General features: G+C 39.8%; 1 protein-coding gene across 4 annotated transcripts in view; it reads left to right on the forward strand.

Moving 5' to 3' along the window:
- Positions 1-23,830, forward strand: part of VRK1 (VRK serine/threonine kinase 1) — a 119,063-nt gene that overhangs the window by 36,334 nt on the left and 58,899 nt on the right. For 2 of the 4 annotated variants that reach the window (XM_078853381.1, XM_073349604.2), the window contains 3 exons: positions 2,340-2,445; positions 2,946-3,021; positions 14,881-23,287. In XM_078853381.1, coding sequence (XP_078709507.1) covers positions 2,340-2,445; positions 2,946-3,021; positions 14,881-14,968 — 270 coding nt within the window. In that variant the 3' untranslated portion in view covers positions 14,969-23,287. Of the gene's footprint in view, positions 1-2,339; positions 2,446-2,945; positions 3,022-14,880; positions 23,288-23,830 lie in introns of those variants that run through there. The other 2 variants (XR_012159554.2, XM_073349607.2) reach the window with 2 other exon arrangements.

Genomic DNA, 23,830 nt, shown 5'->3' on the forward strand with positions numbered 1-23,830 from the left:
CAAAACTGGGTGACTGGGCAACAAAATACAGATGAAATTCAGTGTTGATAAGTGTAAAGTTATGCACATTGGGGGGGAGAAAAATAATCCCATCTGTACATACCCAATGATGGGTTCTAAATTAGCTGTTACCATCCAAGAAAGAAGTCTTGGCACTACCCTGGATGGTTCTCTCAAAAATTCTGCTCCATGTGTAGCAGCAGTCAAAAAAGACTAACAATATATTAGGAACTATTGGGAAAGGAATAGAAAATATTGTAATGCACTATATAAATCCATGATGTGCTCACAGCTTAGAAAAGAGACAACTAAAGCAGGATAGGATAGGTGTATAAAATCATGACTGGTATGGAAAAAATGAACGGAGAAGTTATTTACCCTTTCACACAATACAAAAACCCGAGGACACCCAATGAAATAAATAGGTTAATACACATAAGAGGAAGTACTTTTCATGCAATGCACAACTAACCTGTGGAACTCATTGCTGTGGGATGTGATGGTCAAAAGTATAACTGGTTCAAAAGAGAACTGGATAAATTCATACAGGATAGATCCATCAATGTTCGTTTGTCAAAATAGCCAGGGGTGCAAGCCCATGCTTGGGGTGACCCTCAGTCTTGGACTACCAGAAGCTCAGAGTGGAAGATCGAGGCAGATCACTGCATAATAGCTCTGTTCTGTGCACAAGCTCTAGCATAACAAGAAGATACCAACATTTTATTCCAGAGGAAGCCTCCATAACTTTTAAACTAAACTCCCTAGAGTAAGGGCCATGTCTTATGTTTTTTCAGAGCTTAGCATGCTGACAGCACTCCCTAATTGTTAGAAAATAAACAGGGAAATATGGGTTACAGTGATTCATACTTCCTTCTCACATTCTGTTTCAAACACAAGTGTTGCTTTTGTGAGATGAATACCGCCTGATTTCTGTTGCCATGTGATTCACCTGCATCAAGATTGAGATCCTTTTTTTTATTAAATAATCTTGGAAACAAGATAAATGTACTTTTCTTTTGTGTAGAACGTAATTGATATCTGTTTTTACGAAGAGCGTTTAAAATCTCTCACAGGAGGAATGCATTATCTCCTGTATAAAGGCAATACAGTGCTGAGATATTCCTCCTTAATTTTGGTCAGAACGAACAAAAGTGTCTGTGTTTGTTCCTGCCTAATGCATCACAAATCTGCTGACATGCTAACCTTGGAGTCTTGGCTGGCGTTAATCAGGCCTGTGCACCGGCAGGAAAGATGTACCTAATGCACTCCATCAGTGCAGTTTGCATATGGAAGTTCTCACAGGGGAGCTGCCCTGTGCCAGCTGAGGGTTACCTGCCCACTGCAGTTATTGTATGTAATTATCGAACCAATCTGTTCAGCCCAGCAGGGTTTAGATGGTAATCATGAAGCAACACTTTGGAAAGGAAAGATGTAATGTGCTCTCCCCTTCTCCTATCAGCTATGTGAAGTTGTAACGCTTTTAAAGATATTTTAGGAAAGCAGTACATTCTTATTCAGTTACTAGAAAAGCAAGTTAAACTTTCCCAATGTTTAGCAAAGTTATGTATGTGGGCCAACACATCCTTTACAAAATGATGTGACTTTAAAAAAAAAAAAAAAAAGTTTCCATAGCCACCTTAAGAATACTTTGCAACAGTGGGATTAATTGTAATACACAGATAACAGTGCTATATATTCAGAAGTTTTAAGATTGTGTCTTGAATAGAGTTCAACATTCCCTTGTAGCTCTCTTTGGAAGAGACCCTGTAGTTGCCATTAGGAAAAAAGAATGTGCTGTCTCTGGGTGTTAGATACTTTTTAGCTGTGCAAAAACAGGCCTTAAGCCTTTGGATTCAGATAAAGTTTGACTTAATACGGTAAATGTTAATTACTAAAAATGAAATTAATTTTAATGTTGGGTAAGAACATTTTCTATATTATTTTAGGGTAGTCAGATTGCTCCTTTGATGATTAATTTTAAATTATTACTAAAATTAGAGAGGCCTTGATTTAGAAATGTGGATTGTTATAATTTAAAATAAAACATTCTTAAAATACGAATAGCTTTTTGTGGAAAGGTAAAACTGAACTGTTTACAATTGTATATTGTAATCAGTACTGTGTCTAACTTTTAGATTAATATTTTGAGTCAGTTGCCTTCTGCATATAGGGTATAGTGAATGTTCAGATCAGGTGTTGTGGAGATTGTGGGACAAATGAGGTTAGATGACTTAGAATCACAGAGTAACACATGTAAATAGCTTCTACCTCACTCTTATTTAGTCAATCTACTTGGAATTTCTGCTGTTGTCTTAACCACTTTCTTATCTTTTTAACAGAAGAAAAGAAAGGCAGCGGCATCAGCAGCAGCCACAACAGAGGAAAGCACTGGAACAGACATGGAAGATGTGGAAAGTCCACGAAAGAAGAGACCTGCTCGTTGTAGTAAGTCAAGAGCCAGACTTCCATTAGTCTGTAAAAAGAAAAGGAGGACTTGTGGCACCTTAGAGACTAACCAATTTATTAGAGCATAAGCTTTCGTGAGCTACAGCTCACTTCCTCAGATGTAGCTCACGAAAGCTTATGCTCTAATAAATTGGTTAGTCTCTAAGGTGCCACAAGTCCTCCTTTTCTTTTTGCGAATACAGACTAACACGGCTGTTACTCTGAAACCTGCCATTAGTCTGTGCTATTCACCCCCACGCTGATGAGAATTAGTCCGACCTTTACATTTTTGGCTTTCATGGCAGATAACTTTAGGAAAATTGAGATTTAGATGTCTGTCTTGCGTACAGCAATTATATGAATATGTTTGCATGTCATATACAGCTGATGGGACTATTCGTTGATAAACATTGGTAGTTGCTGCCTGCCCCTTTTGCCATTGGTCTTTCTCCCCCTTCGTTTTCATTTTTCTCTTCCTGTCTTGTCCAATTCGCTGTCAGGAAACGCTGACTCCTCAGGACCAATTCATCACAGCATGTTACAGCCAGAGGCTAGCAGCAGCAGCAGCTTACAACAGTGAGTGATGTAAAGGAAAGGAGTAGTTTTAAGGATAGAGAATTATGAAAATAGAATTAAAATAATTTGGTACAGTTTGGCATAATTGCTTTTCTTAGAAAAAACTATAGACCAGTACAGGGATCTCAAACTCAAATTACCAGGAAGGCCGCACAAAGACTAATGCATTGGCCTGAGGGCCGCATCACTGATGCTGCCCCCGCCCCCACTCCACCCCTTCCATGAGGCCATGCCCCTGCCCTGCCTCTTTCCAACCCCTTCCCCAAAGTTCCGACCCCAACTCCGCCCCCTCCCTGCCCCTATTCCAACCCCTTCCCCAAATCCCCATCTTTGCCCCACCTCTTCTCCGCCTCCTCTTCCCCGGAGCATGTGGCTCCCCGCTCCTCCCCCCTCCCTCCTGGAAACCTCTAAGTCCTGCCAAACAGCTGTTTGGTGGCAGGAAGCGCCTGGAGGTAGGTAGAGGAGCAGGGATGTGGTGCGCTGCGGGGGGAGGGGCAACGTGCGGGAGCTTGTCAGGCCAAAGCAAATAGCTCTGCGGGTTGTGTGTTTGTGACCCCTGGACTAGTACAATAGGGTTACTGTAAATCAAGATTAAGATTCAGTGGTAGAGCTGTCTGAGAAAATGTGTGTAGTGCATATTCATGCTATTTCTGGCTTTAGCCTACGCTATCTATCCCTCACACTGATGAGAAAAAAAATTCAACGAATTAGAAAAATAGTAAATGATTCTGAAGAATTTTTGTTCCAGATTATATTTTTCAAATAAAAGTGCAAAGCAGTGTCCAGGGTTAAGCACTATAAAAATAACAAAACAGTGGAAGTCAGAGGCACTTGAGTTTTTAACAAGCAAAACTGATTTTATGGCAAATGCAGAAGGGAAGGAAGGCAGGCAGGGGAAAAAGTGATGCTACACTTCAAAGTAGAATTATTTGTAATTTATGAATTGAGCCTGGTATAAATATCTAGATAGCATGACATGAACTACAGGGATCAGACTAGTTTCATACCCGAGTTTGACATTGTCCCTTCATGTTTCAGCTGTTTACATTACAGAGAAGTCTGACCATGAAAAAATGATTTGTGCAGTTTTAATATGAATGTTTCCGTATTGTTGACTTCCATTTATTTATAACTTTTTTTCAGTCCTTCAATGCCTGGAAGGTTGTTAATTAAGTAGATTACACATTATGCAGGCAACAGAGGGATTTAGTTTTATGCTGAATTTTATGCTATAGTTTAAACAGATTTTAATTAAGACCATATAACACAATGTTTTATGATTTTTGTGACCACCAAATCTGTACACTAGCATTGGTTTGGCCACTAATCTGAACCCCAGGTACTGGCCTAAACCTGATCCAAATCTAAAAACTGCATTCTTCGTTCTTCCTAGTTAAAATATTTATGATATCTTCTCTGATGCATATCCTTATTTCATTGCATTGCCTTCTAAAATTTGAGTTCAGTATTAAACAGTTCTTTGTATCAGTTTGGCTCTCTCTGAAGGTGCTCATGCCTCCTGTGCACATGAGCTTGGAATCTTTTCGGAGTAACCGTGTCTGTCTGGGCCATACGGTCCTGTTTCACTTCATGCTTTCATGTGCGGGCTTAAAGGGCAGATTGGCTGCAACACTCCCTCAGTTCCATCTTACCATGTATGCCAGCAAGACAGAACCTGGCAAATGTCTGGCCTGCTATTCTTCCTTGAGCTTCAAACTCACTTCAAATTATATTATGAAGAAAACCCTCTTCAATTCCATGTTTCTAACTGATTTGGATGTTCCAAAAAATTTAAAACAAAACCCAGGTGGTGCCCCACTGTGGGTTGAGGGATTTCATGCTAACAGTCGTCATGGGGGATTTTTAACCCCCTATGGGTTTAGCTCTGTCCACTGTGAAATGATCTTGTGTCCTTAATTGGCAGGCACAGTCGATGACTTTTCTGTTTTGGGGAGGGACACATCCCCAATCTGTCATTCCTTCTTGGCCCACACTTGAAAATTCTGAGACAAGGCTCAGATTAGACCTCTTTGAGCAAGCCATGAAAGTCATGTCTGATCCATGGAGTCTGAATAGAGGAGACTATCTACAGCAAGTGCTGTAGAAAGCATGCACCTGACCACTTGTTCCAGTCAGAAGTCATCAAAAAGGGCACCAAGACCACTGGCATCAAGACTTAAGACAGTGACTACCCTGACACCTGTACTCTGGCATTGATGACCTGTGAACTGAGTGCTTTGGCACAGACTCCAGGACCAGGAGATTCATGTCATCTGCTTCACAAGGTGCCAAGCAGCAGACCCACACCAAGTGCAAATGCAGCTCAGAGTGTGTAGTGGGTTCATCCTTCAGGAGGACTTAAAACATTCCTCAAAGATGCATCTTCCAAGCCCTCCTTGATGTTGAGGGCTGGGAGCATGGTACTGACTTTGAAGAACATGCAAGAGATGGCGGTACTTGTGCTGATTTTGACACGGGAACCAGTATGGGTACCGAGATATGCCTTGGAGGTGCTGCCATCTCCTGTCTCCTTAGTACCAGGACAGACACCTCACCGGAGGCCCCAGCACTGGATTTACCCCAGCAGGACCACTGTTCCCAGAGGATGTACTTCTATTCACCATTTCCAACTCACTTCTTCTCCCCTACATCATGCAAGGAACCCTCTCCTGTCAGACCATAAAAGGATCTGAGAAGGAGTTCCAGAAATGTTCAATTCTGGGCACTTGTGTGACTGGCAGGGGACAAGTCAACAGCGATCTGGCCAGTATCCTTAATGTTCCACATTGGCCTTTGTGGGCCTACTGATGTTCACCTTCCTGTGTGTCAAGGAGCAGACTATGGTCGCATGTGTCCAGGAAAAGGAGGAGGTTTTGATCATCATCCACCTAAATGGCCAGGCCCCTCACCAGAAATGGAGGAAGCCCCTCAGAAGCAAGTGGAGACTGCCCTCCCCACTGAAGGAGTCTTCAAGTTCTCCTAAAAAGACAGTCATTTCAGCCTCTACACCAGCTGTTGATGAGTCTAGAGCCTTCCAAGACCTGCTCTCAAGAATAGCTGAAACTTTGGATTTGGAGACACTGATCCAAGAGAACACACACAAGTTGTTCATCATTCACAGCTACTTAGTGCTATCAAGAATTTCTCTCCCAATTAATGAGGATGTTCTGGACACAGCAAAGTAGAAAGGTACCAACTACCACCTAAGGACTTTTGAACACTTTTATGTGCATCCTGCACCAGGATCATTAGCAGTATTTGTGGTCCAGGAAAAAAAAAAACAGGTCCACTAAGGGGATTCTGAAAGATAAGGATTTCGAGAAATTGGACCTTTTTGGTCATAAATTGTATTCATCTGCCTTGCTCCAGTTCTGTATGGGATTCTGAGAAGTCCAGGTAACTATAGAGGACTTAGTCTTCAAGGGAATGGAGCTGTTCTGCAATAAGACAAATGAGGCACGCCATTCCTTCAAGGATTTGAGGGCAGTGCTGAGGTTCCTAGGGATTTCAAGCCATTTCAGTACCAGCTACTGCAGTGGCATAGAACTCTGTTGTACCTTACAGTCACCAACCAGAATACGCACACTGATATACCAGGAGATGGGATGGTAGTCATCCGTTATCCTTCTCCATTGCACACCAGGCTCCATCCCAAAGGCAGCAGGTTGGATGGGAGCATCAAAAGCCATGTCCGGATCCAACCCAGAGATGACCATCAGAAATTGCTTTTGCCCCTTTCCATTGAGTGTGGTCAGAGATAAAGCCAGCAAATAGGTGGTGGACCTTGTAGCCGAGAGGCACTCTATCCATTTTCATTCTTTGCTTGCTCCCCACTATCCTCCCAGTCCCTCTTCAAGGACCCTTCTCATGAGAAGCTATTACTAAAAGAAGTGGCCTTGTTGTTTCATCTGTGAGCATGGGAGAAGTTTCTTAGGAGTACAGGGTAAGAGGCTTCTACTCCCTGTGTTTCTTTATTCCAAAGAAAGGGTTCTTCATCCTATCCTAGACCTGAGGAGACTGAATATGTGCGTTGCCTCAGATTCAGCATGGTAACGCTTGCCTCCATCATTCCATGTCTTCAGGCTCAAGCCTGGTTTGTGGCTTTTGACTTATAGGATCTGTACTTCCATGTTGCCATCCACCCACCCTATAGGAAGTACCTGAAATTTGCAGCAGAGCCAAATCACTTCCTGAACAAGGTACTGCCTTTTGGACTCTACAGCATGAAGGATCTTTATGAAATGCCTTGCAATGGTGGCAGCATGTCTGAGAAAGAAGAACATCCACATCAATCCATACGTACATGGCTGAGTGAACGGAGAGAGGTCATATCAGGAAGCTCTGACATGCTTCAGTTGTGTCTTATCCTTGTTTCCACAGCTGGGCCTCCTGATACGTTATGAAAAATCATTAATTATCCCATCTGAGATATCAGCATTCATAGGGGCCAAGGTCAGTTCCAGGACAGTGAGACAGCTTACCTGCCAGAGGACAGATTCTCTAATCCCTTTAGGAGCCGTTAACTGTTACATAGGGGTGGGGCTACTCAGGGAGAATGGGGGTTTAAAAAGTCAGCTCCTAAGCAACTAGAGGAGCTAACGAACAGGAGCAGCTAATGGGGGGGTTTTGTGAGAGAGTTCTCCAGGGGAAGGAGGAGCAAATATGTGACCCTTGGAGTGAGTTTGTTGTTTATTTTGTGCTTGCTGCTTGATTAAAGTGTAGAGTGTGGTCTGTTTTGGGGGGCCATTTGCTGAGCCTAACAGCCTGCTAGGCAAGGCTGAGAGCGTCTAAATGAGTCTTTGATCCCTTAGCGCTTCAGGATCCATTAATCAGGGGGCAGAGCTACTTGGACTACAAGGGGTTTAAAAAAACAGCTCCTAAGCAACGGGAGCAGTTAATGGCACATGAGCAGTTACTAGGAGTTTTGTGAGGGGGTTTTAGAGAGGGAGTAGGAGAACCAGATGACACCTGATTAACAATCTCTGAATTTAGGCAATAAACGCCCCCTCCCCTCCCAAAAACCCCAAGAAAAACAAACCAAAAAGCTGCAGAAGTGTAAAGAATGCATGTAGAAGTACAGCAGCAGAGTGGGGGTATCCAGTTCATTGCACTGAATGCAGCATGTGTGATTACCTCTTTTGTAGGCAGTTGGCATATGTGTGCATTCGGTGCAGGGCACTTATGGCCCTCAGAGACCAAGTACGGGCTCTGGAGACCAGAGTGGCTGAACTGGAAGAGCTAAGGGAGACAGAGGTACATATGAGACTTTGTCGTACACCCCTAATCTGACAACCTCTGTGCTGTTGAGGAGGATGAAAGTCTTGGGGAAGGAGAACATCAAACTAGAGCAAAGGGAAACTATCCCATAATTGAGACTCTCCTTCCAGATGAAGTCATGCTGTCCTTTTTCACTGAGGACTCCTCTCTGGGTAAGGAATCCCAGTTATTAGGAAGAGACAGATAATAGTAATGGGAGATTGGATCATTAGAAATATAGATAGTTGAGTTTGTGATGACCAGGAGAAGCGCATGGTGAATTGCCTGCCACGTGTGAACGTTGCAAATCTCTCGAGACATCTAGACAGGCTTATGTGCAGTGCTGGGAAGGAACTGGTTGTCGTGGTACATGTAGGTACCAATGTCATAGGGAAAGGTAGGGGAGAGGTCCTGGAGGCCAAATTTAGGCTGCTAAGTAAGACATTAAAGCCCAGGACCTTCATGGCTGCTTCTAGTTCCATGCGCAGGGCTGGTTAGACAGGCAGAACTGCAGGGTCTCAATGCATAGATGAGACAATGTAGGGATGAGTGTTTAGGTTTATTAGGTGGTCGGGAACCTTTTGGGAAAGGAGAAGACTATACAGGAAGGGCAGGCTCCACCTAAACGGAACCAGATTGCTGGCATGTAGAATTTAAAAGGTCGTAGAGGAGGTTTTTTAACTAAGGGCAGGGGGAAGCTGATAGTTGCGGAGGAGCACATGTATTATAATAGAGGCTCTATTAATGGGGATTTTCTGTATCCTAGTAAAGAGGAGAGGGTAGAAGTTTATAAAGTACAGGAAGGAACTGAAGAAACAGTCAAATGATAGAGTCCCATTCAGTTTCAAAAGTGACAAATGTAATAAATGCTTATATACAAATGCTAGAAGTCTAAATAATAAGTTAGGCAAACTTAAGTGCCTGCTATTAAATGAGGATATTGATCTAATAGACATCACAGAAACTTGGTGGAATGATGATAATCAATGGGACATGGTAATAGCAGGGTACAAAATACATTGGAATGACAGAGTAGGTTATGGTGGTCGGGGAGTGCCACTATCTATGAAGAAAAGCATAGTCAAACATAGCAAAAATCCTTACATAAATCAAATAGTACCACAGAATCTCTCTAGATAAAAATTCCATCCTTAAATAATAAGAGTATAACAGTAGGAATATACTACCAACCCCACCTGACCCAGGATGATAATGGTGATTGTGAAATGTTCCAGGAGATTAGAAAGGTTGTAAGGAGAGAGAACTCAATAATAATCGTGGATTTATATTGTCTCCATATTGACTGGCTACATGTCACCTCAGAAAGGGATGCAGAGTTAAAGGTTCTAGACCACATTAATGACTGCTTCTTGGAGTAGCTAGTTCTGGTACCCAAAAGAGGAGAGGCAATTATTTGATTTAGTCCGAAGTGCAGCACAGGATCTCGTCCAAGATGTGACTATAGCTGAACTGCTCAGTAATAGTGACCCTAATGTAATATCCTTGTGGGAGGGAAAGTACCAAAGAAGCCCACCACAATGGCATTTAACTTCAGAAAGAGGAACTACACAAAAATGAGGGAACTAGTTAAATGGAAATTAAAAGGTTGTCACAAGTGAAATGGCTGCAAGCTGCATGTAAACTTTTTAAAAACACCATAATAGAGGCTCAAATTAAATGAATACCCAAATTAAAAACATAGTAGGAGCACCCAGAAAGTGCCACCATGGCTAAAGAGAGTAAAAGAGGCAATTAGAGGCAAAAAGACATCCTTTAAAAATTGGAAGCCATATCCTACTGAGGAAAATAGAAAGGAACGTAAACTCTGGCAAGTCGAGCATAAAAGTATAATTAAACAGGCCAAAAAAGAATTTGAAGAGCAACCTGCAAAAGTCAAAAAACTAACAGCAAAATTTTTTTAAAGTGCAGTCAGTGGGGCCACTTGAATGATTGAGGTGCTAAAAGTGCACTCAAAGACAAGGCCATTGTGGAGAAGCTAAAAAAATTCTTAGCATTTTCAACTGCCCCTTTCAATTAAAAGGAACTTAGCTTTTGGTTTCTTTGTGAAGCATAGCTCTACATAAAATAGGTACTAGATTATTGTTTTACGGCTCTTTAGGTGAGTTTTTCTTCATTCAGCTAAGACTTACTTATCCAACATTAAGTAATATGGACATGGATTTTGGAGACTATTGGTGACCCACAAGGTACTGTGGAAGGCAGATCATGTGATCCTCTTCTCTCTTGGGTCTGTCTTTGGCTCTACTTGCTTTCTTTTTGAAAAATAGCAATATAAATCTATATCAGGGCATGTTCCAACTGTTAACTCATGGGCTGTGGGAAGAAATTCCTTAAAAGGACAAGTTTTTTCCATAATTATGTTTTACTGGGTTTCTTGCTGCTTCCTTTGAAACACTTGGTATTGGTCACTGTCAGAGACAGGATACAGGAGTAGTAGACATTCCATTGTCCTGATCAGTATAGCAGTTTCTATGACTGTTGTCCAAAAGATTGAGCTCCCCAGCATCCATTTTGTCCTTACCTTCGCTCTCCTCAAAAAGGTTTTGAGAACAAAAGGGCCTTGCAGCATGGCCTGATGATCAATTTTGTTTTTGGCAAAATGAAGCAGGAAGCAAAGTTTACAGTCAAGGGATTTTAACTCAGAATGCTCCATCTCCAGCATCCTCACAGTTAAATCTGTGGGGTTGTAGTCTGTAGTGCCTCAAATGATCTGGCTTTGTAGGTTAAAACCAGCACATTCTAATTACATTTGGAAATTAATAGAAAGCCAGTGCAAGTTGCAGAGCACAGAAATATTGTGCTCACTGCAAGAAATAGTTTCTAACAAACTGTCTGCCGTATTCTGCACCAACTGTATTTAAATGTGATAGGAAGCAATTGTCTTTCTTTTTATGACCTGACCTGAATTTATCTGAGGAGTTTAAAGAGTGGTTCAAATAGAGAAAAAAGCCCCTGGTGTAAGAGGTGTCTTACATTAAAGACCCTTGTAAGTGGAGGAAGGTTGTTTAACTCACTTGAGTCAGTATAAAACTCAACACTTCTTTGTAGTTTGTCCTGGTTAATGTCTTCCCTACACATTTTTAAAAGTGGTAAATATATTTATTGAAAACTGGTTTTAATACACTGTTATAGGAAAAAATTAGACAATAGTTATTTCCAGTATATGAAATATAGGAGTCGTTTTACTCTGTATGTTTGGGAAAATAGGTTTTCTATCAGTCCCCTTATTCTAAGAGCTCTCTGAGACACTAATGGCTTAATTCAGTTTAATTTATAACAGAGAACAGAGCTAGCTCTTGTTGGACCTAATAAAATGTGGAAACCGTTTTGTATTTACCTTCTATTCAAAATTAATAAGGGTAGCATTTTGCATATGATCTGATCCTGTAACCAAGTGCAAAACTTCTGGGGAAAATCTTCCATTGGTCAATATTTTGTGTAATAGAAATTTATGTTCAGCTGAATTGTTTCATAATAATAAATTAATAGTGATCTCTCTTTTGTTAAACCATAGTTAGATATATTGCAGAATGCTGAGTGGGTGTTGCAGTACTTACAGTCCAAACCTGGGTTTAAGGACCTGGAAGTGAAATGTACTGCTAGTGATGGAAGAGGGGCGGGATACTGTACTGACCCTCTGAAGCACTTACAGTGAAATGAAATCTTCTCAAGATTTTATTAAGAACTATATTTAAATAAAATAATTTTTCTGATTGAATTCCCTGCCTAATGGAACGGTTGATTTAAAAAAAAAACACCATACTATATATGGTTATTGACATATGTGAGTATGTCGAATTGGTTGTTGGGATGACTTCAACAAAATAATTGAAATACAGGTTTTCCTTTACAATTGTAAAAGTAGCTTGATTTAAGCTACTTAATATTTTTATTTCATTTTGTAATAAAACACTCGAAACCCCAACCTCAGTCCTATGGCATGTACAGCATAGGATCATGGAATCATACATTGTTTATGTCCTGCTCCTTTTCCCTTGATATCCTCACCTTGTGAAAATTCCAGACAACCTGTGTTATGGTGTCTTCTACCAGGAAACACAGAAGCAAAGAACAATGAAAAGCAGAGTGTGTAAAAACAGACTCTATTCCTCAGTCCTTTTAGTTTTTCTTTGCTTCTTCCTTCCTGGAATCATGGAATTCATTTTTCCACTCTTTTTTTAATTCAATTCCTCCTTTTCCTTTAATGATTTGTGAAAAGCATTAGATGACCACAAGAGAAGATGACTAAATATGGTCTCTTGATCCTACTTTGATTGTATAGGTTTCCAGTGCCTCAACAATCTTGGAGAAACATCGCACTCCAATGCTTCCTATGTTAATTGTGCAGGCTCTCCTTGCAGGAAAATTTTTGGGGAGAACGCTTCAGGGGAACATATAACTTTTGTACTCCCATTCTTTAAAGGAAAAAGGGCTCTATCACAGATCTTTATTCCTTCTGCCCTATTAATTTGGTTGCAGCTGGTCAGTCTTAATGATATGTCTAGTTCTGGTGCTGTTTTTAGGTCCAGTGCTGCTTTGGCTTTAGCTCTCCCTCAGTCTTTGCTGCTTGACTCCAGGTGCCCTCAGTGCCTGCTGCCTCTGTGTCAGAGAGAACAGAATGTGTGGTGATATGCACATCTGGCCTTCTCTTGCACATAAAATGGCTCCTCTTGTAAGATTGCGTGTCTCAGGCCTGTTCAGTTCAATCTACATTCTAGACACCTTGCCCCTGATTGGGAGCAGCTTTCATTACACCACTGAGTCGTTACTGTCAATGCAGGGAGTTTCCCTATGGTGTATTTTCAGGAAAAGTGTTGCAGTTTGTTCAACAATATTACAGCAAGATGCTTGGATGTTAAATTTCTTAATCTGTTATGACAGTGAGGTTTACGCTTATGTCAATAGTGTTCCCCTCCCCTCTGTCCCCTTTTAGGCTCTTAGAAGATAGGTGTTTAGGACTTCATGACAAAGAAACTTCTTCCCACCTCTTTGTTTTGCTTGATTTAAAAATCCTTGAGAAATGAACTCATGAATGGGGAGCTTGAGAACTCCTGTATCTTTTCCCCACGACCAAAAAGTTTATTTTTCCACTTAACAGCTTCATGCTGGGAGGCCCTCTCTAATATTCAGGTATGGATGAATGGATTCTCTTTACAGCATTCCATCCATCCAGCCCTTCCTTTGAGCAGAAGAAAATATCCCATTTCTCTGCCTTCTTTCTGTGTAAGGGGCTCATTGAATAATGGAGTGTTGCACGTTAAGGAAACGGCTCAGCTAAATCTGGGATGGGATTTTAGTATCTGTCACTGAAAGGGTGAAGATTAGTTTATTTTTCCCTCCAGAAGGGGTGGGTTACTCAGACACTGCTGTTTACCCTTCATCACAATACAAGAGTAAGAAGAACCTCAGTGAAACCGAAAGGTAATAAACCGATAAGTGTTTTTTTAATAGAACACTCATCCTGTGTAACTCATTGCCACAAGATTATCATTAAATTTAAGAGCTTTGTAGGCTTCAAAAAAAATTAGACACATGTTTTAATGAGAACATCGACAATTACATGAGATATATTTTTTAAAGTTTGGAAGAAATATATACCGTCAGTTAGCAGACGGGCTACTGAAATAGATGGTCACTATTCTGATCCAGTATGGCAGTCCATTTGGTTAATTCACGGGCTGACAAAGCCACCTTACTTGGTAACACTGGCTTCTTCTGGTGAGCAATCAGCCATTCTCTTAAAATGACTTCCAATGAAGAACACAAGCCCAGCTCGACTTAGGTTAGTCACACACACAACAGTAAGCAGTCAGAGGAACTGAGACAAAGTGGATAATTCTGCTTTTTTAAAAAGATCCAGAGGTATACAGTTCATTTCTTGTAGGAGTTCTAGGGAAGAAGTCAAGACCATGTTCGATAAGGCATTAGTAGAGACTGAAGAGCTGAAACAATATAGATTTTGGTTGGTCTCTGTTTTTGAAAAAGGTAACCTATGTTTATTCTATTTTATTTTCCTGTCATGTGACTACCACTGGCACACACAAGTGTGTGGGCATGACCTTAGTCCAGGAGGAAGAAAGGTGTCAGAAGTGATTCTGCATCAATTTCTGCTCCTTTTACACCTGGCAGGCAGGTTATCCAGTTTGCTTCCTGCTTTACTTCAAACAGGAGCTGGAGTCTCTGCCTGAGAAAACATCTTGGCCCGTTTTGTCATATAAGACTGAGCTTTTTATGAAGGAAAAAATGAAACTAAAGAATTTTGTCAGGAAATTTAAATCCTGTTCAGATGGCAATGTTTACCTTTGCTGTTACCGAAGGATTGTGAAGTAACTGATGGAGTCAGGGAGTAAGTGTGGGAGTTATATTTAATTGTATATTGTGTATTTTTAAAGAGCTTATCAAGGATTCCCACAGCCTCGGATTGGGAGCTCCTCTTTAGTTGTAGAGTAGATACGAACTAATTTGAGGTATTATGCTTTTAAAATGCTAATAATATAAACTATCTTCTCATAAAACTTTCCTGCTATCTTTACTGTGTAAAGATAATTTACTTTAATTTTATTCTATTTTAACAAACTACAGATTCAGAAGCCATGAAAACACGGAAGAAGAGTTCGCCGAAAGGCACAAGAACCAGACAGAGAGTCCAGAAGTAGAAGAACTAGAATAATGTGCCCTTGTTCTTTGCTTCGCTTTGTTTGGCTACTGTAGCGCTGGAATCTTTGCTTCTCTTTTTAATGTTTATTTTTACAGGATTTGAAAAATGGCTGTGCTGCAGTTTGTACCTTGTTTGGCGGAATAAATGTTTTATTAAAGTGTATTTGTGTACTCATGTACAAAAATACTATTCATAAATGCAGAAATTTCAGGTTTTGAAGTGAGGTTGTTTTTAATATTTGCATATTTTTTATGCTTTTTGAAGAAACCTGAAGAGAAAATTGTGCCTCTTTTGCTCCTTTAGGATGTAGCAAGAAAACCTGAAACTGTAGACAAATGATCTTTTTTCTGCTTGTTGTTACCTTAAAAAAAGCAATGTCACATCCGGTCTTCCTTGTTTTTGCATGAAGACTTTTTGGAGGCATGAAATATAGACTTAGCATTAACTGAAGGGGAGGGAAAGGGATTTTTGATCATTGCATAGACATCTCTTTTTTTCAGGTATTTCTCAAGTGTTTGAATTAAATAAACATTAACCAAAACAGATTTAAACAGTAAATAAAAATCACTTTCGTTCTCAAGCGTGGCGTACACAACAAAATTTAACAGCGTGAACATAGTTTTGAGCAATCATGTTAGCTGTTTCATCTTGCAACTAAGCTGTGTTCAGTTAGTGTGCATTGCTGAAAACCATTTTTTGACATGTCTAAATTTCATAAGATATTTACTTAATCAAGTTTCATTTGAATGGTATTTGTCTTTGTATCAGTTCTCCAGTTATTCATTATCTTCCAGGAGGGTGAGTAGGCAAGACCAGAATTTCTGCCCCCAGGAATCAAACACACCTCAGGTTTTCTTTTTATATCCTAGGGAAGCAAGAAAGGGTACAAAATTCAATTTGTCCTCTACTTGGACACCTTTTTCCAATTAAAAACTTGGCTCTCATGCTTGTCACATTAGAATGATGCTTTACCTTTGCTTATAGGTGAGATGACATTCTCATTTGAAATTCCAATTTTTTAAAAAAGCACTACTTCTATGCTGAACTTCCTCATGGTAATTCTTAGCCCCAACAGGCATTTTTTGGAAAAATGGAATAAATGGGTATGCTTCATACTGAAAACTAACACTTTTTTGCATTTAGGTAATTCAAAAAAGACCTCTTAATTTGGCATGGACATAGTTCTCAAGAAGGAAATGGTGGTGTGATAAACTGCTTAAGTAGTAGTAATGAACAAATGAAATACTGTACTGTACATCGCCAATTTTTTCTTGCTGATTTAAATACTTGTATAAAGTAGTTATCCAGGTATCCCACACACTGAAATAAATGGGTATGTTAACACACACAGGTCAAAGTGTTCCTTGATTAGGTGATGCACCAGTTTTTCTTCTAAAACAAGGAAATTAATGTTTAAAATTGTAAGATTTTTAAATAGACCAGTGGAAGAACACCTACTGCCTTTTCACTTCTGGCATTATCAATGCGTGAGGGAAGAAATAAACATGAGGCTTTCCTAGGACTCTACTGTTCATAGAATTATGGGAACATGGCTAGATATTTCCAAGTATAGTATCACCATGTGTTAATATTTTGGCTACCTCAGATTTTACCCCTCAATGTCTGTCTAGTGAGCACCTTTCCAGAAGTGAAGGTAAGAGGCTGTGGCAGCCTTTACATTTCAGTCTTTTTTCCAATTAAAGTTTACTATCAAAAGTTAAAGTGAAAGCTAAAGTAATAATTTAAAAGCACAGCACTCGAAAATCCTGCCAGAGAAATATTACAGGCAAGCAAATATAAATTATAATATCTGAATGTGCAAAGCTAGCTTTATTCATGTGTGTGTTCTTTATTGATTATTGAACATTTTAAAAAATTGAATGAAACACCTGTGAATTTTACTGGTATGCCAGATCTCTCTTCCATACCTTCCCAGTCGACAAATACTGTGCTTCCATTTGATGATAACCAAGACCAAACTTACATTCACAGAGACATTTTATGAAGATACTTTCGTTTGTGCTAATTTCTTGATAACAAAAAAGAATGGTCTCTGAGGTGAGGTGTTTATTTCAAAGTGTTCTAGGAAGTGAAGGTGCTTTAGACCCTAGGTGAATGACTTCTTAGGCCCTCTCTGCTCTTGTTTGGTCACAAAAAAGCTAGATTGCAAAAGCACGACTAGAGGTCAAGAATCTCCCTAGGTGCTCCATGTGAATTTACATGATGCTTAAAGTGTGGGCAATAGCAGTGGAAAGCTAAGTGGAAGATTGTGATGAAATAGTGTGATAGTTACACTTGGATGGCAAAAAGGTGGGGAAAATATACCACTTAGTTGAACGAGTGGGGTGGTAGTTTTTGTTGACATCCCATTTGAGTGTAAAACCGGTAACACAAAGGAAGCAAGCTGCCTTTAGACTGCATTTAACTGCTCTTGATGACTCCAGTTGTGTGTAAATATTAGAAAACAGCAGGGTCCTACATTCCAAGAATCACTTGAGCAATGCCATGAAGACAAGTGTCCTTACTGGCATTGTAGTCATACTCCCAAGCTCTCCTGCTGTTTCTAATCTGTGCGCACAGCCGTGAAAAAACTGGACTGACATTTACAGGCACAGCAGGGAGACACTTGAGTAGGGAATGTTAAAGACTCCACTACCTACGTTTCAAAGTGGCCACCATACATGATAAATCTTCACGGGAGAACTAGTGTGCTCTTCAGCTGATGGTGTAATGAGGATATCGATAATGAAGCGGAGAACTCTTCTTTTAGTGCTGAACATTTAGCAGACAGATCGTTGGGGTTTTTTTTTTTTTTTGTAATGTAAAATATCTGGAGGGAGAATCTAATTTGGGTGCAGGATTTTTTTAGATTGTGCTAGCTTGATGGTCTTACCTTTTCCTGGCTGTTTTACAGGAATATTTCCCAGTAAGGTCCGACATCCCAGAATGAAATCGTTCCTGGAATCTGCTGGTATGTAAAAAAAGAGTTAGTTGCTTTCGTGAGTAGAGTTTGACAGACTTTATTCACTGTTTTGTCCTAGTGAGCTGCCAGATTTGGGATGCCATAATACCAGTAATGCAATTAGGTTTTCTGCACATTGTCTGGTTGACTTCTCAGTTAAGAGTTTCTTTCCCTTTGGGAATAAGACTAGACAGACTGTCATTTGCTATTACTAATTCTGCTTAGCATTATCACTGGAGCTTTTTTTTGTAATTAGCTATCTTAGTTGGCTCTTAAATTTTAATAGCCAATTGAAGCTACGTTTTAGCCAAGTTCCATATCTAAATTGCATTCAGTCCATTAACAAAGTTGGTTAAAAGGCTATTAAAACAAAAGCCAATATATGGTGGTTAGCACTTACATGTTTGCAGTAGAAGCAATGCCAGCTTTCAATGAATTTTCTGAAGAATCATGTTCTTCCTTCTAGTGAGGGAAATGCACAAAGAATGACCAAACTTAGTTTTGGAAACAAAGGCTGATTTTACAAACTACTTTTGAGGCCAGGAAAAAAAAAAGGTGTTTTTATCTTGGGTGGAGGGGGTATTCAGGAGGGGGCAGTTAATGGTCCTGCTTAGATTTGACAGTTTTTTTGAAAAGCCAAATAAATGAAATGTTCCCCCCCACCACCACCCCGCCCCATTTTAGCTGATCAAAATTATTAGCAAAACCATCTGAAGCACCTTCTGGTAGAATTGTAAGCTTGCTGAGTTTAGTTTGTAAAACATCCTGCCAGACATTTAAAAAAACTGTAGGCATGCCAGCACATAGGCTCAGAGTGCCACTTCTCTAATTGAGAGACCCTATTATATTTTTTTATTCTGAAGACCTTTGCTGGATACCTTACCTCCCTTAGCAATTTAATGTAGCATGTTTCTAGATTTTTATCTGTTGTAGCAGTAGTTTAAATTGAAGATTTTGCTTTTTCGAGTTTATAACTTGCGATTAGGACATGGTAGGAGATGAACAGCTTTTGGATCATTCCGTAACCAGTAACTGTTTCTTGGCCATTACCACTAAAAAAAAGTGGAAGGATGGTTGGGCTAGTGTGAAATTAAGGCCTTGGTCCCCACTATAACTTAACACTGAGTTTATCAGTTACTGGCATGGTTGTCTTAAAATATGATTTGACCACACTGTACATGTATAATGCTAGGTTAGTAACCATGACATTTAAGTTTTGCTTTTGCCAGAGGTTGTATTCCATTGGCACAGTATTTGGTTTTTTTGCAGTGTGGGCAGAACCCCTTAACTCTTCTTTCAGTGTTTGCTCATGTCCATTACAGTGTAGGTGTGTGCGTGCCATGTGCACTGCTGCTGGAAAGATTTTCCCTCAGTGGTATCCATCAGGTTGGCTCGGTTGTCCCTTGAAGATGCCCCTTCGTGGCACGGTATATAGGGGCCTGCTATTCCCATGTAACCATTTTGGCTGATTCTTCAATCTGTTATGGTTCCTTTCAATGGCTGTGGCCCTCAAAGGGACAGATTAACTAGCCATCTGTGGAGGAATCCCTGGCTGGCTCTGCTGCTCTGGACCACCTTGTCTCTCAGACATTTTTGTCCTTTGGTTTATTGCAAAATGCCACCACTATGACCATGTATTTATTTATTTTGCCTGATGAGAGGTGCTAAAAAGGAGTTGCACCTTCACTGTGAACTAAACTGAGCTATACCAGGATGTGAGGTACGCTGATGTCCCTTCAGAAGAAACAAAAACTTTCATCGGATGTCACTGAACAGCTGAGGGTTTTCTCTGTTCACTTTACAACGTGTTAAGTTTGATGTCACCAGCTATGTGACCACAATTGTGCTCTTTCATTGTTGCCCATTTATTACCCTGCCTTCACCAGGAACTGTCCTTTCACAAGGAAATAATTCATACCCATGCAGGTTTCAGAGTAACAGCCGTGTTAGTTTGTATTCGCAAAAAGAAAAGGAGTACTTGTGGCACCTTAGAGACTAACCAATTTATTTGAGCATAAGCTTTCGTGAGCTACAGCTCATTTCATCGGATACCCATGCAGTTCATCAACCCAAATGTTTAAACTTTTTATGAATCCAACACCTTAAGGCTTATGGCCAACATACAAAAAATAATGTAAGTATTTTCAAAATGGATAATAAGTTCCACAAATTCCAAAGCCACTAGAAAGTTAAACAAAAAGCCCTGAATTTTTGCCTTAACCTTCCAGGAAATTGTGGAAGATACTATGCAAGTCTTGAGCACTCTAATGGGTGCTCCAGGTGGACTCTGGCATATATAGAGAAGGGAAGAGAATTTTGGAGTAGGTGGTCTTTGATGGAAAAGGCTCTGCCTTTCATATTTTTGTCCTCTCTCTACCTTGGGAAGTCAGCAATTCCAGTTCTGCAGACCTCAGGTGTTGTAACAGATTTTTTGTAAGTAATGCTAGAAGAAAAAGTAGCAAGAATACACTAAGACAGTGCTGAAGTACAGTAGAAGCAAAAATAAAGTATGTATTTTATTTATTTAACTCATAACTTTATTCCATTTTTCCGTCCATTCCAGACTGGACAGAAGTTGCACAATAATAATCCATATCCAGAATTTTTAAAATGGGGATAAATGCTACAATTACAAACTAAGCAAAAGAACTAGGGATTAATATGTTCATTAAATAGAACCAGTGCATACACAATAATGCGAGACACATCCAGGAAGGATACATTTAGAAGACAAAACAGCCCTGGAAGGGAAAGTACTTAGCTTTGTTCAGAGAGCATACTACAACATGCAGCTTTGGGAATTAATGAATTGCACTGCAGAATATTAAAAGAAATTGCTTTATACCACAAGGAATGCATGATCTATGTCTTGAAAAACAAAAGGTACTCTCCTATCTCTCTGCAGGTAGAGGAGTGGAATGCTAGATGTGCTTCAAAGCAACAGTCTGCCTCCAGCAAACTTTTAGCTCCTGCCCATGCTAAACCCCAACAAAAGTAGTTTTAGCAATAAAACCAAATCCCTGCCTGAAAGCAGAAAAATCAATATAAAATAAAAGGACCTTTTCTTAATACAGCATGCCTACCAATCTGTCATAAAAAAAATTGTGTCCTTCTGAACTTTAAGGAGGACTCTACACTGGCAAGAATGAGAAGCATAATTTATCACCAACACCCCCTGATAAATTATGGTAGTACCAGTGATAGAAATTACAATGTAGGCTAAGTTCAGGTATAGAGCAGAAGAGTTGTGTAAATTAACTGGTTCACTGGCAGTTCTGAAAAATGTGGAATACAAATTATTTCAGGTCAACTGAAAATTTTCAGAATCTTAAGCAAATGAAAAACTCTGACAATTTCATTTTGGGTCGAACAAAACATTCTTGTTTTGATTTCAGACATTTTTTACTTTTCAATAAAAGCCATGGAAATCTAGACACAAAGGGGGATTTAAGGCCTCATTAACAAAACAAATGCTGGTGGCGGTGCTATGAAAACTTCCTTTTATGCCCATAACTCAGTGATTAGGGCAATTATCTGGCATGTGGGGAACCCAGGTTTGAATCCCCATTCTGGAGAAGGAACTTGAACCCAGGTTATATGGGTAAAATTATCTAGTTATTTTGCTGTAACATGCAAATCCATACCCTATTTATGTATTCTCCAGTTCCTGTTACGGCGTTCCCCATTCTCCTTTTATCACCTCTTCCAAAATTAAAATCCAGAGGTATTGGCCTACTCCTTCTGATTTATCAGATGGCAGTCCTGACATCTTATATCATTCTTGCAGGAATAGAGGGTCTTTCAAGGAATTCTGCTTTTGATTTTTCAGAAGTGCTGAGCATCTGTGGCTGCTGTTGACTTAAAATGAAGTGCTGGGAGCTCAGCAGTTCTGAAAATCAGGCATTCTGTGTCATTCAGTGGAATTCACCCTGACGAGTAAAACTTCCTTTACACGGCGTTCAGAACCACAAAGATCCAAGAATGCATTCTGGTCTGGATATATTCACATACTCCTGTTTACATTAATGAGAGTTCTGCACATCTGTTGAGGGAATACAAGAACTTTTAAATATTTTAATAACTTTATAGTATGATATGAAAACTCTGCAGGAACAAAAATTGTATCCTCATCTTGCAGAGACACCCAGTAGATCCACCGCCACATTCTTTTGTTCAACAGCAAAGTCCTAAAAACAAATGGATATTTAATTAAAATCCCCCCCTTCAATACAAGGCTATACATGAGTCTTGTATGTAGCACAGCAGTAAACTGAACTTCATGCTACAGTTTTTAGTATTTTCTACCACATTAAATATTGCCCTGTAAGGTTAAGAGAAAATTCTGTTCTGTAGTCATGACAGGAAATGGCTGACATATTCAAAATTGTCCTTTTTTGCAATGAGGAATAGAATTTTCAGATAACTGTTCATGTGCACTGCAGTGAAATTAAGTTAAGACGGCACAAATAAGAGTGTTTTTTTGCCATGAAGCAAGTATGTCAATGGACTGTTGGCCTGGATGGTTAGGTAAACTTTGATCCCGCTACTTCCCAGGCCTTATTTACACTTAAAAAAAAATATATATAGGACCTGTAATTCACCACTGATCAGCTCCACCAGTGTTAGCAATGCTATACTAGACCGGCATCACGGATGTGGTTCTGTGAATGGTGCCTAAATACCCTTGTGAATGTAGCCCAAAAAATCAAAATGTTTTCTATCAAAATGAACTGTTTTGACATTTCCAATTTTCTTTTCAACTAAAACAGTTTTTCAAAATCAACACGAATACACACAATATTTTCAGTCAACCCGAATCAGCATTCTTCAGTGAAAAATGCTTTGTGTCCCCCCCCCGTCCCCCCCCCCAAAAAAATTCACCTAGCTCTATATAGGAGACAACACTGGTAAAAATGTCTGAACCAGGCATACCATTAAATATTGTAGTTAAATTTTCAATAGCGCAGAAACTGGAACCCAGGTATTCTCTCTCTCTCTCTCGCTCCAGGAGAGACAGAATGTCCCACTTAGAATAGCCACCTGGTTAGGGCAGTCACTGTGGTTGGAGGAGACCTTATATTTCAAAAAGATAATGGTAATTCATACAAGGGTAATTTTGTTCCCCCAAGGAACAGGCTTTCTTGGAAAATGGAAGTAATTATACTTTATTTGAAAAAATTTGGAAATGTAAATGGGTATATTTGATTGTATCCTCTTCCCATCTCATGTATGTACTTTATGCTGTAAGCTCTTTAGGGCAGGGACTGTCTAACACATTTGTATAGCACCTAGCAAAATGGTGTCTTGTTCCTGACTGGGACTTCTTAGTGCCCCTGTAAGTTAAATATTAAAATAATTGCTTTATCTAATTCCAAGTCTGTATTTCTTCCTCCTGTTTTTCTAAGGCAATCCTCATCTGTTCCAACAAACAGTTACAGAAGCCCCTACAAAAAACTCTTTGGTCTTATTAACTAACATTTTCATTGTGGGTGGTTCTGTAGATAATTTAAAATGACAACAATGCATCAAATGCAGTAACTAAAAAGTATGATTAAGACAGCACAGCACAAAATCAGAAAAAAACAACTTTTAATCGCTGCAGTTCACAGAACATGCTTAGAATCTGCCAGAAAATCTACAGCGCTCTCTCTACAGCAGTACAGTTTTGTCATTGTGCAGTTCTGGATTCCCCGAGAAAACTTCAAGTCACCCTGTAACCCCACTGCCGTAGCAAAAGAGAATTTTGCTGGTGTTATGACAGCTCTTTACCAAGTCTCTTAGCCACAAACTTCTTAGGACCGACAGTCCTAACTTTACCTTACAGGTTAATCCTGGGTGTGTACTTCAGTTTCCAAAGAGAAACTCTCCAGAAGAGTGTCTCTGCAGCATCCAGCTCCTGTCATTGGATGCCC

This window comes from Lepidochelys kempii, chromosome 6 (genome assembly GCF_965140285.1).
Source record: "Lepidochelys kempii isolate rLepKem1 chromosome 6, rLepKem1.hap1, whole genome shotgun sequence".
Taxonomy (NCBI): Eukaryota; Metazoa; Chordata; order Testudines; family Cheloniidae; genus Lepidochelys; species Lepidochelys kempii.